Here is a 16,820-nt window from a genome sequence, read left to right as displayed (position 1 = left end):
GGGTACCTGGGTCAAAGCCTAGAGCTATCATTTCCTACTTTGCGACCTACCCCAATTTCCTTTATCTCTTTGGGCCTCAGTTTACTCATTATTATAGTAAAATATACACCACAAGTTCTTTCTATTTAACTATTTGTACCGTATTTAATTACCAACAATTAATATTATATATCAGTTATATATAATTGAATCATAGCATCCTTTTGCTGTCTTTTATGCCCGAGAAACTTCCTTCCTATGTTTGATAAGTAATATGTAAGCGGCTAAAACAACTTTTATTAAGACATTAAATAATCAAGATTTCCCACTTCAATAGTACTATAATTGATTGAAAAATTCACTTTGAGTGATTGTAACATAAGTAATGACAATAAAGCAGTAGTTATTTTCATGTAAGAGAGAAAAACCACAAGATTTAGAATCTACTTACCTTCACCTGCCAAGAAGGAAAAATGTTATTGAATATATTGATTCAATGTATGTATATCTTTCCGATATTTCAAATATAAACAATTTCTGCCAAGAGAGTAGTATTCAGATATTCCTTTTGTTTATTTTGCCTTATAGTCCTTTATTTGGTTTTAGAAGTCTACCTGCAAAGATGCAGCTTGTAGAAAAATATTCTATTCCAAATGTTTCTTACTGCTACAGAGTGTGTGAAGAAAATGCCTCAGAATATTCTCCTAAGAAGGCAAAAAAATTCCGATGCAGCTTGTAGCCTTGACACCTCTGTTTCCTTTCAGGACTGACTAGCATGATCTGCCTTCTGGTGACTGAGCAGCTCACTCTCATCTGAGTGTGCAGGGTGTGAGCGAGAGGGGCTGCCCCTTGTCTTCTGTGTAGTGTCTTCCTGGATGGTTGCTGGAATTTATGATGATTGCATTCCGCTCTCCTAGCCTCAATTTCTATTTTTGTTTGCTCTTACTGAAGTTGGAGCAGTTACACAGGGTCAGATAATTGAAATGACTCACAAGATTCCAAAGGGTATACTCTTATAAGACTTCGTAGGAGCAGAAAACTTTTTCCTTCTTCCTTTCTCAGTTCTTTGGCAGGTCTCATAATTAAATTGACATAAAGACAGATTCACAGGGGAAAAATATAAGGGGACCCCATAAAATATGAGACTCCCCAGCGGCCAGGTAATCGAGGCTTATGTACCATCCTGAGCTAAGAAGGAGGAAGTAGGGGGTCTGGAACTTCAAAGGAGAGGAAGACAATTCACAGAAGCTGAGGAGAGCAAATGTTTGGTAAACAAATGTTTGCCATGCCACGCAGACAAGTCTTTCTGACATAAAAAGTTGTATCTGGTAAGAGCTCTCTTCCTGGTACAGGCCTCGGATCTAAATTCTTTTAGACAATTAAGAGGGAGGTAAAAAGCTCCTCCTAAGTCTGCTGGACCCCAATGTCTTCAGCTCAAAATAATCCACATGCCCAAAATGGCATATACTGGGGTGGCCTATTCTGCTCTCCCTCAGCTTTGATAAGCTAAAGGATTGGTACAGCAGGAAGAGGAAACAAGCAGAGGTCTGACACTTCGAGACACAGCTCCAAGGCCCTTTCTTAATACCATCTGATGTGTCTTGTGTTCATGTTGTGAACAACTAAGATACACGCCAGATACTTGTTTTCAGGGAAGTTTACAGAAGAGTCTTTTATACCTGGCTGCTCTTATGGCTAAAATTAGACAATATAAACTATGGAGCCAAGTACCAATCATCAACCTATAGATTTTCTATAAATAATGTAGACAAACTAGTAGAGTGTGTGTCAAGGGAGTTTCAGATTTAAGCAGCACATTGTAAGTCACTAGTTACTCCATTTCATCCTATCAGGGTCCAGCGTCAGTCACAGATGTCTGTGATCCCTGGAGATGAGCTGAGAATGACCTTTAACTACAGATTAACCCCAGCCTTACACAATAGTCCATTTCCTTTGCTAGTATTGCTTCCCTCTCACCTGGACTTTGCCACTTTTAAATTTCACTACCTAGGTTTTCACCTATCTCTCAAGTTATCACTCCTGCCATGCCAAAATTCCTTTCTCTAGGTTATTCTAAAGTTCAGTTTCCACTTATTTCAAAGCAAGGGGGAAAGCCAATACCAGGAAGATGTTGGTAAGGAGAGTTATTTTTGAAACTTTAATGTAGATTGTAAAGGTAGAAAATTGATCACCTTTAATAATTACCTAAAAGATACATCTGGGAATTTCTTAGACTTTTAATATAATTGTTGAAATCAGAATGCCAGTCAACTTAAGAAAAATCAATACTTCAGGGTTTGGAACTTACATTTTAATAAGCACATATACAACTGGATTCCTGTAGCATTCGTTAGCCTGCAGTACTCACACATCCAGAATATCAAAAGCCTTCATAGAGGAAGGATTCTGGAAACAGTGTAACAGTCAGAGTAAAAGTTATAGCTTTGCCTTTGCAATGAGAGCTTTTACCTATGAAACTTAATAGGCAATGAATGTTCAAAATGTGGGCACCTCTTGCTAATATTACATCATTATCTCCAGAATCAGTTCTGAGGAAATTTTGCAAGAAGTTATGTATTGAAAACAATAAAATAATTTATTTTTCAGAAATAGCACCCACTAACTTATTATACACTGGGGAAAATTTACTAAATCATTTATATTTCTATTCATTCCTTATTTCATAAAGAGAAGGAAACTATAACGTAAAGAGAGAGTTTACAATAATCTTGAATGGATGGATGGCTACATCCATTCAAGCAACAATTCACTTTAATAAGCCATTTTTAAGGAAGCAGGGCTTAGTGGTTAAGAACATGTGTTCTAGATTGAACTCCTAACTCTGCACTTATTCTTGAACTTTGGGGAAATCATTATATAACCTACCCATGCCTCGGTTAGCCTAGCTGTAAAATGGGATTTTACAGCTCATAGAATTGTCATGTGGGTTAAAAGATTAAAAGAGTTTTATATTTCTAAAATGCTTAGAATGGTCTTGGTACATTGTAAACATTATTTAAGTGCTTATTAAATAAATAAATTCTGGCTTGTAACTGAAGAATGCTATATGAGATACAGATTCTAGTGATATGTATGTGTATCACTAGGTGTGATGTATGTGATATATATGTATATATATACCACATATACATCCACATATATAAGTAAAATAATTTTGTTATGATTAGTCCATTATATAATTGTGTTAACCAAGTTCATTTTCATGTGGGAATGAGTTGGTTCTATAGATAAATTTTGAAAATAAGCAAGATATAAAGGAACTCTGAAAGTATACATAAGCTACTAAGAACAGTGGGTTGGGGGTTGAGGGGTGGGACAAGTTGGGAGTGAGATTTTTACTCACTGCATATATTTTTATAATATCTGGCTCTGAGATCAGTATCTCCTCATTTTTTTTTTTAATTTTTATTTATTTATTTTTGGCTGCACTGTGTCTTCATAGCTGCTTGGTCTTTCTCTAGCTGTGGCAAGTGGGGGCTACTCTTCACTGCAGTACGTGGTCTTCTCATTGCATTGGTTTCTCTTGTTGCAGAGCATGTGCTCTAGGCACGCGGGCTTCAATAGTTGTGGCACGCAGGCTCAGTAGTTGTGGCTCACGGGCTCTAGAGCACAGACTCAGTAGTTGTGGTGCACGAGCTTAGTTGCTCCGCAGCATGTGGGATCTTCCCGGACCAGGGCTCGAACCCGTGTCCCCTGCATTGGCAGGCGGATTCTTAACCACTGCGCCACCAGGGAAGCCCTCCTCAACTTAAATTATTTATATGATGAGCTAGAAGCATGTCTACATGTTGACTGTTTTCTCAAAGAATCTTCAAATGGTTAATGATAAAGAACATTCTGAAGGATCTCCAACACTGTCCTACAAAAGCTTTTTTTGTTTGTTTTGTTTTTCTTGTTGTTTTGTTTTTGTTTTTGTTTTTTGGCCACACCATGCGGGATCTTAGTCCCCTGCAGTGGAAGCGTGGAGTCTTAACCATTGGACTGTGAGGAAGTCCCACAAAAGCTTTTAACTGACTTTTTAAAAACTACCTCTTAATGAGGATGTAGGATGGCTCATTATAATTTACAAAGTGCTTTTAGAAATGTTTTCTCATTTATTTATGACGACTCTGGAGTTGAGTAGAAAGCTATATTTCTGTTTTATTTTTAATTTTTATTTATTTATTTATTTTTTGGCCACGCATGCGGCTTGTGCAATCTTAAGTTCCCTGACCAGAGATTGAACCCGTACCCACTGCAGCAGAGTCCTAACCACTGGATTGCCAAGGAATTCCCTATTTTTCTGTTTTCAGAGGTAAGAAAACTGAAAGTCCTGGAAATTTTTTGCTGTAAGACAGCATTCGAATCCAGGTCCATGTCCAGAACTATTTTTACTCTTCCACCCACCTCTTTGTAAAATAGCTGCTTCTCTGAAGCTGTTATTTTTTATACTATTCCATATATTGAAGACTTAATTTGAGTAACTATATTCACTAATAGTTTAAGCTTTCTTCTTTATTACCAATGTTTGGGCTAAACTTTGTTTCCTGGATAATAAAGGTGTTTTGTAGAAATAAAAATAAACAACCAAGTCAGACCAGCCAGATATCCTGTAAAAGTTTCAGAAACCATCTGGATGAATAACCAATCAGTCAGCCTCTACTATATGCACATACCTAAGGAATAAACAAAAATAGTGTCTCTAATGACCTTTAGTCCCTTAAGGGGTTAACTTGTATCTTCCAGTCAAGTTATAAATTATATCAATTCCCCCACTTTCTGTGCAGCGTTTTCTCCTCATGATACTTATCTCGCATTTTGTCATTTTTAATCCCTTCTCCTTTCTCATCCCTCCAAATTTTTTCTTTATTTCAATGTTCACTTCCATTTTTAAAAAAATCACTTTAAGTACACACCATTACTTCCATTTTTGATCACTTCTTTCTCTTTCATGGTGTTTCTTCTCATTAAACATCTTTATATAGTGTGTTCTCATGGTGATAGGTATTAAAATTAATTATTATAATGAATGATTTTGAGACTATTGATGCTGTTTATCTGTTGGGTTAGATCGTTCTTTACAGCAAGGTCACAATAAAGTCTGTGAAGCTGCAGTGAAAGGATATTTGCTAGAGATCGAACTATTTCTGGAATATTTGTGAACTCAGATGTTTATTGCACAATCTAGATTTCAAATCTGTTTAATGTATTATCTAAATTTCCCTTTTCCATTTAATAAATTATTATAGTAATTGTGTAATCAGGGCAGCATGGATATTCATAATTATAAGGAGATACTATCAGTAAAGAAAAATTGTCCTGCCATCTTTAAATTTAAAAAAGAGAAATTTTAAAAAGAAAAATCAAGCAAGTAAGCAAAGGGTAACTAGACTATTTTGGGAAATGATCATGGTTTCCTGACTTCAAGTTTGATTATGGAAAGAAGAAAAGATTCCAGTATTTTATATCTGCAAAACCTCATTCCAGAACAAATCAGTATATTCAGGTTACAATACCCAGGTCACAAAGCCACACTTTCACTGATTAAAAAATAACTTCCAGTCCACTGAGTGAACTTTAAACGATCATACTACTTTGTGAAACATAATAACTCAATTACTGGATCTGATATATGCTAGATACTGCCAGCACAATTTGCTTATTATCATGTGAAATACATTCATGCTGCAGCAAAACTGTCTATAAACTTTGCAAAACAAAGATATTTTATCAGTAGTAACCAAACTATTAAAAATCTTACACATAGTCTCAAAAGACCACATACATGATTCCATTTATACGAAATGGACATGGATTTTTTTTTTTTTTTTTTTTTCCTGTGTCGAGCAGCTTGTGGGGTCTGAGTTCCCTGACCAGAGATCGAACCTGTGCCCTCGGCAGTGAAAGTGCAGAGTCCTAACCACTGGACCACCAGGGATTCCCTGTAATTTATTTTTGAGGTGATGAAAATGTTCTAAAATTGATTGTGGTGATAGTCACAACTCTGTGACTATATTAAAAACTATTGAATTGTATGCTCTAAATGAGTGAATTTTAGGTATATGAATTATATCGTAATAAAGTTGATACCAAAAAAAATTTTTACACAAAATGTTTTCTGTAAAACACATGTTCCACCCAACTAAGATGCAATGTAAATGTTTATTAAGCTATTTTTTTTTACTTAGAATAAATATGTATTATTTTAATGTCCTTTTTATACAAGTAAAAGAAGAAAAAATTATAAATCAGGGTATAAGAAAATCAGTCATATGTTATTTATTTTGTGCCATTTGTTTCAAATGTTTACAATAAAAGGGTGGATTTTATGTTGCTGTCAAGATTTTGCTTATGAGAAATGTTTGAAATGAGGCATTGAAATGTGAACTGCTTGTGAAATGTCTGGTCCTTGATTTCTAATGGAGGCTGATATCCCATGGGAAAGGTGCTGATATTGCTTCAAATTCAGTCAAGGATAGTTAACCCTTCATGGTGCCGCTTTCTTCAGAACAAGATTTGCAGATACCTTCAAAGTGAGAATTACGGAATCTTGCTTTCGTTATGGCTTTATTACTCTTGTATAGTCATTGCCAGTCAGGACCTGATCATCTTGTTTCACCCTTTTTTTTTTTTTTTTTTTTGCGGTACGCGGCCTCTCACTGTTGTGGCCTCTCCCGTTGCGGAGCACAGGCTCCGGATGCGCAGGCTCAGCGGCCATGGCTCACGGACCTAGCCGCTCCGCGGCATGTGGAATCTTCCTGGACCGGGGCACGAACCCGTGTCCCCTAGCATCGGCAGGCGGACTCTCAACCACTGTGCCACCAGGGGAGCCCGTTTCACCCATTTTTATATCTATTCACTCCTTTGCTTTTAATTTTATGTCATTATTTAAATCTGATGATCCATTCAGCCCTCAGCAGTTGGAAGGGATCTGGAGTTGTGCTATAAAGAGCTTGGTGGTTTACCCCAGTCAGCTGTACAGATACTATCATTTTCTACTGTCTCAGAGTAACATTTTCCAAGGACATGGTCTGTGGATTGATCAAAATGCTCCTTTTAAAAGGCGGAGATCTTCCTAAACTTATGTTTGAGCAACTCCCAGTAACCCTGCACAGAACTAGCCTAATGCAGAGCTCACTATGGGCAATGCTGTCCTGAAGTGGTAATCCTCTCCTCCTTTACTACTCTTTCCCAGCCATGGCAAATCTCTTTTTATCCGTTTTCTCACTGAGCATGTTTGTTTTAAGCCACATTTCAAACTCACCTTGTTTGTTTGTCCTAGCTATTTCCCAGTTATTAAGTCTGGATTGCACTTGGAGATGCTGCCTGTATGGTGCTCTGGATACCTCCTTTTCTTCATCGATAGCTCTCGTGAAGACTGTGAAACCCACGTGACTGCCTGATAGAGCAATTGGTCTTCCCTTATTGTGATTTCGGAAGAAGGTCCCAGTGTCCATCAGCTTATTATTGGCTGATAGCATGGAGACATCACAGTGTTGATGTCCCTCATTAACTGTACCCATTCTTAAGAGAGAGAGTATAACAAGTCGTGTCAGTCCTATAGTATATATCTATGTCTGTAGGAGATGTTTATCGAACCCTCTTCTTGGTACAAATTTCCACAGAGATGGGATAAAGTATAAATATGCATGGAATGTGTGTCACCAAAAGGGTTTTTAAACAGTGGAGAATTTTACCTGGGGCCTGCTTTGCAGGTGTGCTTTTTTTTTTTTTTCCCCAATCTATGAACAGATATGAAATGAACAAATACACCTGTACTTCTTTGGCTATACTCAGCTAAGCTCATCCTTCAGCGACTTCCCAGCTTTCCTCACATTACCACCAGTCCAACTCAGGCTGGAAGTGATGAGTCTGAGCTGTGGGATACAACTACCATGAGTGACGGGCTCCCCTGGATTCTGGGGTACTGTGGGGATGAATTACTGACAACTAGTGAAGGACATCTGTTCCTTCTGACATCTAGTGAAGGAAAAATAGCCAATATCCAGCAAACAAATAAATCAAATAGTGATAAACACTTTTCAGACCATTAAAACAGGGTTATGTGAGTGTGACTGGGCAGCTACTTTAGAATGAGTGGTCAGGGAAATCTTGTGGAGATGACACTTAAGTTGAGATCCTAATGAAGAGACAGACAATGTGAACAAGGAGAAGGAAATCCAAGCAGAAGAGACCGCTGGTGCAAGAACTCTAAAGCAGGACCCAGCTTGAGATGGTTAAAGAACCAGAAGTTTGGGGATCGGGGGCATGATGTGTCCTTGGGAGAAAGATGCATTATGAGCACTTTATGTGAGGCAAGAGTCAGGTCCCATAGGGTTCTGTTAGCCCTGGTGGGGATTCGAGAATCATCAGCATATCGGTGGTATATCTAAAGCTAGAGGCCTGGATGAGGTTGCCTTTGGAGAGTAGCCAGAAAAGGGAGGGGCTCAATATAGATTTGGAACACTTGACAGTAGAGGTTGAGCTGAGAAGGAGGGGAGGAAGTCAGAAGGGACTGCAAAGAAGCAGCCAGTAAGGTTAGAGTTTAGATGTCTGGAAAGCCAATAGAAGAAAAAGAGTTTCAAAAAGGAGGGAGTGGTAAATGCTGTTGAAGAAGTGGGGTAAAAGGATGGGACTTCCCTGGTGGTCCAGTGGCTGAGACTGCGAGCTCTCAATGCAGGGGGCCCAGGTTCGATCCCTGGTCAGGGAACCAGATCGCACATGCCGCAACTGAAAGATCCCGCATGCTGCAATGAAGATCCCGCGTGCCGCAACTAAGACCTGGCACAGCCAAATATATACATTTTTTTTTTTTTTAAAAGAAGTGGAGTAAGAGGAAAACACAGGTGTGGGCACCAAATCCAGTGGCAACAACGCAAGTCATTGATGACTTTGACAAGGGCAGGTTCAGTGTTTATTGGAAGGGATTGAGAAAGGGCGATCATGACTCTAGAAACAAATATGGATGTAAAGGTCAAGTTTTGTTTTAAGACTGGATTTACTATCTTTAAACTGTATAAAGTATTGATAGATTAAAAGAAAGTAAAAGGAATGGGAATAGGAGCCATACCTCCTTCTCCTCCACCCCCACCCCAAGTAAATATGAGGCAAGATTCTCAGGGAGAGAAGAGACTGATTGTATGAAGAGAGAAGTAGGAAACTTACTACACTGTGGATATACGGTATGATCACTAGACAGTGCCAAAGGCCTGTTTGAGATTCAGGACTTCACCACTCATATTAGGCACCATTCTGATCCACATAACACCTGGAGGTTATTCCCCTGACAGGAAAAGAAACAGGCATGGAGAATTAGTAACCTTGGCCAGAGTTACTAAGTGTTGGAGTAGGGGTTTGAATCCAGGGAAGTTTGGTTCCAAGCCTGGACTCTTCACCACTACATTCCACTACCTCTTTGTGAGTTGTAATTGAAACCATGTGGCATGGATTTGTATTTTCTCCAGTTCTGTTTAGCTTTGGGCATAACAAGGCAGAAAGTTAGGCTCTATGATGTGCTTGCAAGACAGTAAGTATGTGATGATAGTATTGGGTTGGCCAAAAAGTTCGTTTGGGTTCTCCATAGGATATTACAGAAAACCTGAGCACACTTTTTGGTCAACCCAGTAGAATCAAACCTGGGTAAAGAGGGAAGTGAAAACCCAGGGTTGCAGATAATGAGCAAGCTGGAGATCGAAGGATAGCAAACCTTGATGAGGTGGAAGAATGGCTGGGTTGGGAGAACTGGAGATGATTTGGAAGAATAGGAGGTAAGTTACTGGTAATGTGGGTTAGAGAGTAGATCACCTGAGTTGAGGACGCTGAGGACCTGAGAGGTCAGGCAAGAACTATGGTCCACTCCTCTCACCAGCAAGAGAAGAGTTAATCTTTGGCCAAAAGAAGGAAAGTAAAGATTATGGTCTTAAAGTGCCAGAACTGGCCAGCAGTGGCAACTCTCTAGAAGTGAGAAGGTCAGTACTGCATACCCCATCCTTTCCCTTCTCCATCTGTCTTCCTTCACTCCACTCACAGATCCAGAAATTCCTGGTTTGACTATCCAAATTAACACTACCTGTAATTATTAATAAGACATCTTTAACTCTCACATTAACTTTATTGTAAAATTTCTTCCTTTCTTACAACTCCATTTTGATACTTTTATCCTTATTAGGCCATTGTTTTTTGCTCTTCTTTTTTTTTTTTTTCATTTATTATTACATCAATCAGTGACTAAGTCCTGTTCATCCTGAGATGTCCCTCAAAATTCCTCATCCTTTTCCTCAAGTTAAGGGGCTGCTTAACTTGTTCTCTCTCCGCCCTTCCAACTCTCAGAGTGACTTTTTAAAACATAGGTCTGATTACATGGCTACTTTGTTTAAAAGACTTTGATGGTTCCCAAATTCCTTTTTTAATGTAGAATTTCCTGCAAAATCTATCTCAAGTTCCTTTGCTCCAGCCACACCCAGCTGCACTATTTCCTAAACCAAGCTTCCAAGCACTGTAAATATTTTGGTTCCTCTTACTACCTCATAGATTAACCATACTAGACTGTAATTTAACATTTTATTTTATGAAATAACACCAAATGTAGACATAAGCTGAAAATAATTGGCTATTTTCTAGATTTTTCTGAATTTCTCTCTTCTCTTTCTCTCTCTCTCAGTGCTCCAGCTTCACTGGTGCCCTAAGGAAGTGCTCGGTCTGGCTATTGGCTATTTTAGCATTGCCCTCAAACAAGTAGGACTCTCCTTTTGTTCAAAAGTTTACCTCTGGCTGGAAAGTCCATCCACCTCTTTACCCATTTAGTTAACTCTACTTGTCCTTCAAGGTTCTACTCAAATGTTACTTACTTTATAAAGCTTTTCCTGACTCACCCAGGAGTAATTAGCAATAGTAATCATTATTCAGCCTTTAGGTGTGACCCTCTCTCTGTAAGAGCATGTGTTCCACTGTGTTAAGGAAATTATCTGTGTGTCTGGCATCTCTGCTCATTTCCTCATGTTATATCATTAAATTCTCACAATTACTATATAATGTTAAGTATTAGGATCCCCATTTTACAGATGAGTAAGCTCTGGGCAGGGACCTGTCACCCAGCTCACACAAGTTATTAGTAAGATCTAATAGGCCAATGAATATAATTAAGTTATAAAAGGCTAAGAGCTGTATAACTGGAAGGCACTATATTACTTTTTATACTTTAGTCTTTGTGTGGTAATAAGTGCTTATATTTTCTTCTGGCCAATAGTAGAGGGAATTTATTATTCCCACATAAAGAAATCCTCTTAATGTTTTTTTTTGTTTTTTTTGTTTTTGCACTATGCGGGTCTCTCACTGTTGTGGCCTCTCCCGTTGCGGAGCACAGGCTCCGGACGCGCAGGCCCAGCGGCCATGGCTCACGGGCCCAGCTGCTCCACGGCATGTGGGATCTTCCCGGACCGGGGCACGAACCCGTATCCCCTGCATCGGCAGGCGGACTCTCAACCACTGCGCCACCAGGGAAGCCCTCCTCTTAATGTTTTTTAAAGTTATTTATTTATTTATTTGGCTGTGCCGGGTCTTAGTTGCAGCATGTGGGATCTTCGTTGCGGCATGTGGGATCTAGTTCCCTGGTCAAGGGGTCGAACCTGGGACCCCTGAATTGGGAGTGCGGAGTCTTAACCACTGGACCACCAGGGAAGTCGCCTCTCAATGTTAATTAAAATAAAACTCTCAGAATGCTGCTATACTCAAGTGCAATGCAAACTGTGAGGATAGTCTACCCCAAACATTTCAGGGAATCCTCTGTCCTCTGAAGAGAAGCTGGGGCTCAGGTCTCTGGAGGCAGAAGGCTAGAGTATCTCCTGGTTGCGCCATTTTCTCCCCTTTCTCTCATGGTTTATTTTTCTCACTTTCATTATTCTTGATGGGGGTTTTTAATAGAGCTCAGCGCCATCTTATCCCAGAAAGAAAAAAATTGTCAGAGATAAATGTATGATGAGTATGCAAAAAACAAAAATAGAAATTTAAAAAATTTATTATGGAAGCAAAGAACACTGCCCATAAAATTTAATCTTTGGCAGTTCAAAAAAACCATGAGTTTCAGACTTCCTTGGTGGTGCAGTGGTTAAGAATCCGCCTGCCGATGCAGGGGACACGGGTTTAAGCCCTGGTCTGGGAAGATCCCACATGCTGCGGAGCAGCTAAGCCCGTGTGCCACAACTACTGAGCCTGAGCTCTAGAGCCCGCGAGCCACAACTACTGAGCCCACGTGCCACAGCTACTGAAGCCCACACGCCTAGAGCCCGTGCTCTGCAACAAGAGAAGCCACTGCAGTGAGAAGCCTGTGCACCGCAAGGAAGAGTAGGCTCCACTCGCTGCAACTAGAGAAAGCCGGCGCGCAGCGACGAAGACCCAACGCAGCCAAAAATAAAAATAAATAAATAAATATTTTAAAAATGCTTTAAAAAAAGGGGGGTTTCTAACAAAATAAATGAGACCAGTTTTCTTCCCCTGGGTCTTATGTCTGTTTTATTGCTAGAGAGTCTTTCAACTTAACCTGTCTCCACACCAAGCTCTTCCTTTTCCTTAATTAACATCAACAGTTTTCATTAGCTATTTTATGATTTATCTGTTGGTGATCCTCATTAGCTTTGCCATGGTCTTAAATTTGTCCTGACATTTACTATCTTACTATATAAGGTTTTATGATTAATTCTGAGTGTATACGAGCTAGGTTTCTAGTCATTAACATTTTTTACGTTGTATATATTCACATTTTACAGAACCTCTTATATCTTAACGTTTTTGTTTATAATTTTATATAAATGACTGGCATCCAATTTATTAGCTTCCTCATATGTTCATGCATATAAACAAGGAAAACTAAATAACTATACATCACCCATTCAGTTAATGGTAGACCTTTAAGAAACAGAAAAATATATTAAGATTTCCTGTATCTGCAAAATAAAATTTAATGAAATATTGTAATTTGGCTTTGTAACCAGACTCTGTTTTTCATTGTACACTTATTGAACACATATGCAAAATATTGTCCAAGGAGCAGGGAATAAAGTAGTGTTTCTGCCTCTAAGTAGCTTGACAGTATATTAAAAAACTGTAATAAGTCCAGTCATTTCACAGATTTAGGTATGTTTATTTCAAAATGTGTTGGTCTCCCTTTGTTCCACACTCTAACAATGCAGACAAAAAGCCATAATCCCTACAATAAATTTTTACAATGATTCTTTTTAGATTTTGTGTTTAGCCATTTGTATAACTGTTTTGTTATTCATTCCATGGTTATAAGGGCCTAAAATATGGCAGGTATTAGGGACCCATAGGCAAACACTAAAGGTTCATTATATTCAGATGGAAAAGGAAATTTAATACACGTAAAAAGTGTAAAAGATAAATAAATTACTAATTTCAAGTAATGTTTAGTGCTATTCTTTCAACAGTTGTTTTCTGAGTATCTACTCTATGCTAAAATTCTGATCTATGAAGGAAATCATATAGGATGATGTGAGACTGAAGGGCAGGGGTTGGGGAGTTGTCTTATACTAGCTGTTCAGAGAAGGCCTCTCTGAGGAGACGACATTTGAACTGAGACCTAAATGACAAATAGAAGCAGAAGAGTTTCCTAACTTGGGTCCTGGGAGTCTGTGGATAGAATTCAGGAGGCCTGTAACCTTGGAGGGAAAAATAATTACATCTCCATTTTCTCTAAACTCAGACAAAAAATTTAGCATTTTCTTCCATTTGAATGTAGGCCACAAACTTCAGTAGCATTAGCAGCACCTGTTACTTTGTGATCAGTATTTTAATATCACATCGAAGTTCTTGCAGGATCTTGAAATATCATCATTTCTTTGAAATGATGGTATTTCTTAGATCTGCCACTAGATCTGAGTATACATTCTGCTAATAAAGAAGCACATGTATTACTGTATCAGTTACATGTTACTGTGTAGCAAATTACCCCAAATTTAAGGGCTTAAAATAATACCCCATGATTTTATGGGTCAGCTATTTGAGCTCTACTCAGCTGGGCAGTTCTTACAAACTAACATGGGGTCACTCATGTGGCAGCCATCATCTGGCAGCTCAACTGAGCCAAAGAGTTCAAGATGTTTCACTCCCCTGCCTGGCAGCTGGTGCTGATTATGGGCTGGGCCACGTGCTCCAGCAGGCTAGCCTGGGCTTCTTCACATGGTGGCAGTGTTCCAAGAGAGAAAGAACAAGAGCTACAATGCCTCTTATTTACTTATTTATTTGGCTGTGCCATATCCTGGTTGTGGCATGTGGGATCTTTTAGTTGCGGCATGTGAGATCTAGTTCCCTGACCAGGGATCAAACCCAGGACCCCTGCATTGGGAATGCGGTGTCTTAACCACTGGACAACCAGGGAAGTCCCTACGAAGGCTTCCTAAAGATAGACCTTTAGCCTTCCAAGCTAAAGCTTCCACTGCATTTTGTGGGTCAAAGCAAGTCAATGAAGCCAGTTCAGGGTTGACTTCAGACTCCACTGCGTGTGGCCATAGGGAAATGTGATTAATTGGGGGCCACTACCATAATCTACCTGATTACCATATCATAATTTTGTAAAATATTATATTAACTTAATTTGAGCATAATCAGTGTCCTTTGTAATCTTGTCTTTTACACTGTAAGGGAGGAAAATTTCCTTCTACCCTCTTGGGTTCTGTGACTGGGATAAAGAATTAAACTGACATAAAACAGATTAATAAGAAAAAAGCATACAAATTTAATTTTTTTACAAGTACATGGGAGTGTTCAAAAGGAAAATGAAGACCAGAAGTCATTAGGCCCAAAAGCTTGTATACCTTTTTACACAAAGAAGGGTAAATTGTGGGGATGTGACAAGACAAAGGAGCTTGGGCTAGGGGCAGTATATCGTGGAACAGTGACTAGGAACTAAATGGGGAAAACTAATGGAAGATCATTTTAGTAGATGTGTTTGTACGGGTCCATTTCAGCATCGATTCCCAGTCTCTTGTGATAAGAACGTTCTCTTCCTGGTACAGGAAGGGCATTTTTCTCAGGGGAAATTTCATGTCCTGCTTTTAGGTAGAAAGGGGGAGGGCAGAGAGCCCTTCCTGCATCTGCTGTTTCTCAAGTGCCTTCAGCTCAAAATAATCAATATACCAAAGTGGCATATGTTGGCATGGGAAGTTCTGAACTCTTTCAGTGCCCTTTAAAATATCATTCTGAGAAGAGCTCCATCGGCTTCACCACGTTGTCAAAGAGGGTCATGGCGCAGATGAGGCTAAGAACCCTTGATCTGGAGACAGGGAGTCGGGGAGGGGGAGTGAAAAAGCCTGAAGGCGGGAATGAGCGGCCAAGTCCAACATGATAGGGGGCAGAAGGAAGCTTCTGTGGCTGAAGCCAGGTGACTGAGGCCAGAGTGTCTGGACCAAGCCAGGATTAGACCACGTGGCTTAGTTGGAAGATTGTGAAACTTGCAGAGGGATCCCCCCGGAGTTTGGAAAGTTGGTACTGTATGCATACTAATCTATAACTTTCTTTTATATTTCATAATGTATTGTGGCTCTCTTTGCATTTTAGTGCATAAAGCTCCTCACTCCTTTCTTCTCATTCTTTTAAATAATTTTATAATGCTTCACTAAAGGATGCATAATAATTTATTTCATTGTTCCCCCATTAGCAAACATTTAGACTGTTTCCAATTCTTTGTGTAAATATACATGAATTTATTTTTATTTACCTCTAAGAAAATATGCTTAAGAATGATTTTTAGTTGTAGAATTGCTGGGTCATGTGTATGTGCTTTTAAAGTTTGACAGATATCATTAAATTCTTATTCAAAAAAAGGTGGTACCAATTTACACTCCATGAGATGTTTTTATTATTATTTTTAACTACCAAGACTTTATCTACACTTCATAAAATCTAGAAGTTTTGTATTTACTGTTTATTCTCTTGTTTCAGAACAATGAGATGGTGGAGCTACAAAGAATACGGATGAAGGATGAAATCCGAGAATATAAATTCCGTGAGGCCCGCCTCCTTCAGGACTATACTGAACTAGAAGAGGAAAACATAACGCTGCAGAAACTGGTGTCCACATTAAAGCAGAACCAGGTGAGGTTTAAGAAGATTTTTGGTTACACTCCAGATGGATCTATACCTTCTGACCATTAAGGTTAAATCTTCTATTTATCAGAAAAGAAACTGTCAAAATTTGCCTCAATCTCCCAACATTAATTATGTGCTGAAATTTCCCAACCCTCCTATTTCAGCTAAATTTAAAAGGCAAACCTAGAAGTAGTATAATTACCAAAAAGCTCTATTGGATAAGAAAAATCTTACTTTATACTTTAGCTCTATGTTAATTTATTTCTGGAGTAAGTTAAATGTATGGTAATCAGTTTAACCGCTGACCTCTCATTAAAGCCTGGGTTTGTGAGCCTGTTTTGTAATACAAGCTTAAGGTTTCCCTGCAATCTCTATCAATCTCTCTCTCTGTAAACTGCTTTCAAATCATACGAGGATTATGAAATATAAATCAGTACGAACAACATTATAAGAAAAAAAAGGCCTGATTTCTTTATTCTGCTGTAAGCTGACTAAAAAGATTGCATGTGTACATTTAAATAATTTTGTGGGTAATGAGACTTAGATTGCTTAATTGCTGAATTTTCCTGATCAGTTTGCATTGTGGTTTGTTATAGTTATTAGTAATAGCATTCTTGAATCTGTACTTTTGGTAGAATTTATTTATGAATAAAATTCATAGGTAGTTAAGCAAAGGTGGACTGGATTTCAAGGTCTTTTCAAAGGTGGTTCCTCAACCACAACCCTATTCTTGTCTCAACACT

The 16,820-nt window shown here is 38.8% G+C and overlaps 1 protein-coding gene across 6 annotated transcripts in view; it reads left to right on the top strand.

The window, feature by feature from the left end:
• BICD1 (BICD cargo adaptor 1) overlaps positions 1-16,820 on the top strand; it is a 208,056-nt gene that overhangs the window by 125,091 nt on the left and 66,145 nt on the right. For all 6 annotated transcript variants that reach the window (XM_027129280.1, XM_027129283.1, XM_027129282.1 and 3 more), the window contains exon 3: positions 15,931-16,083. In XM_027129280.1, the coding sequence (XP_026985081.1) occupies positions 15,931-16,083 (153 nt within the window). The remainder of the gene's footprint in view (positions 1-15,930; positions 16,084-16,820) is intronic.

Source organism: Aethalodelphis obliquidens, unplaced genomic scaffold, assembly GCF_003676395.1.
Source record: "Aethalodelphis obliquidens isolate GAN/ISIS:26980383/991018 unplaced genomic scaffold, ASM367639v1 scaffold36, whole genome shotgun sequence".
Classification (NCBI taxonomy): domain Eukaryota; kingdom Metazoa; phylum Chordata; class Mammalia; order Artiodactyla; family Delphinidae; genus Aethalodelphis; species Aethalodelphis obliquidens.
This window is presented reverse-complemented; position numbering and strand designations above follow the sequence as displayed.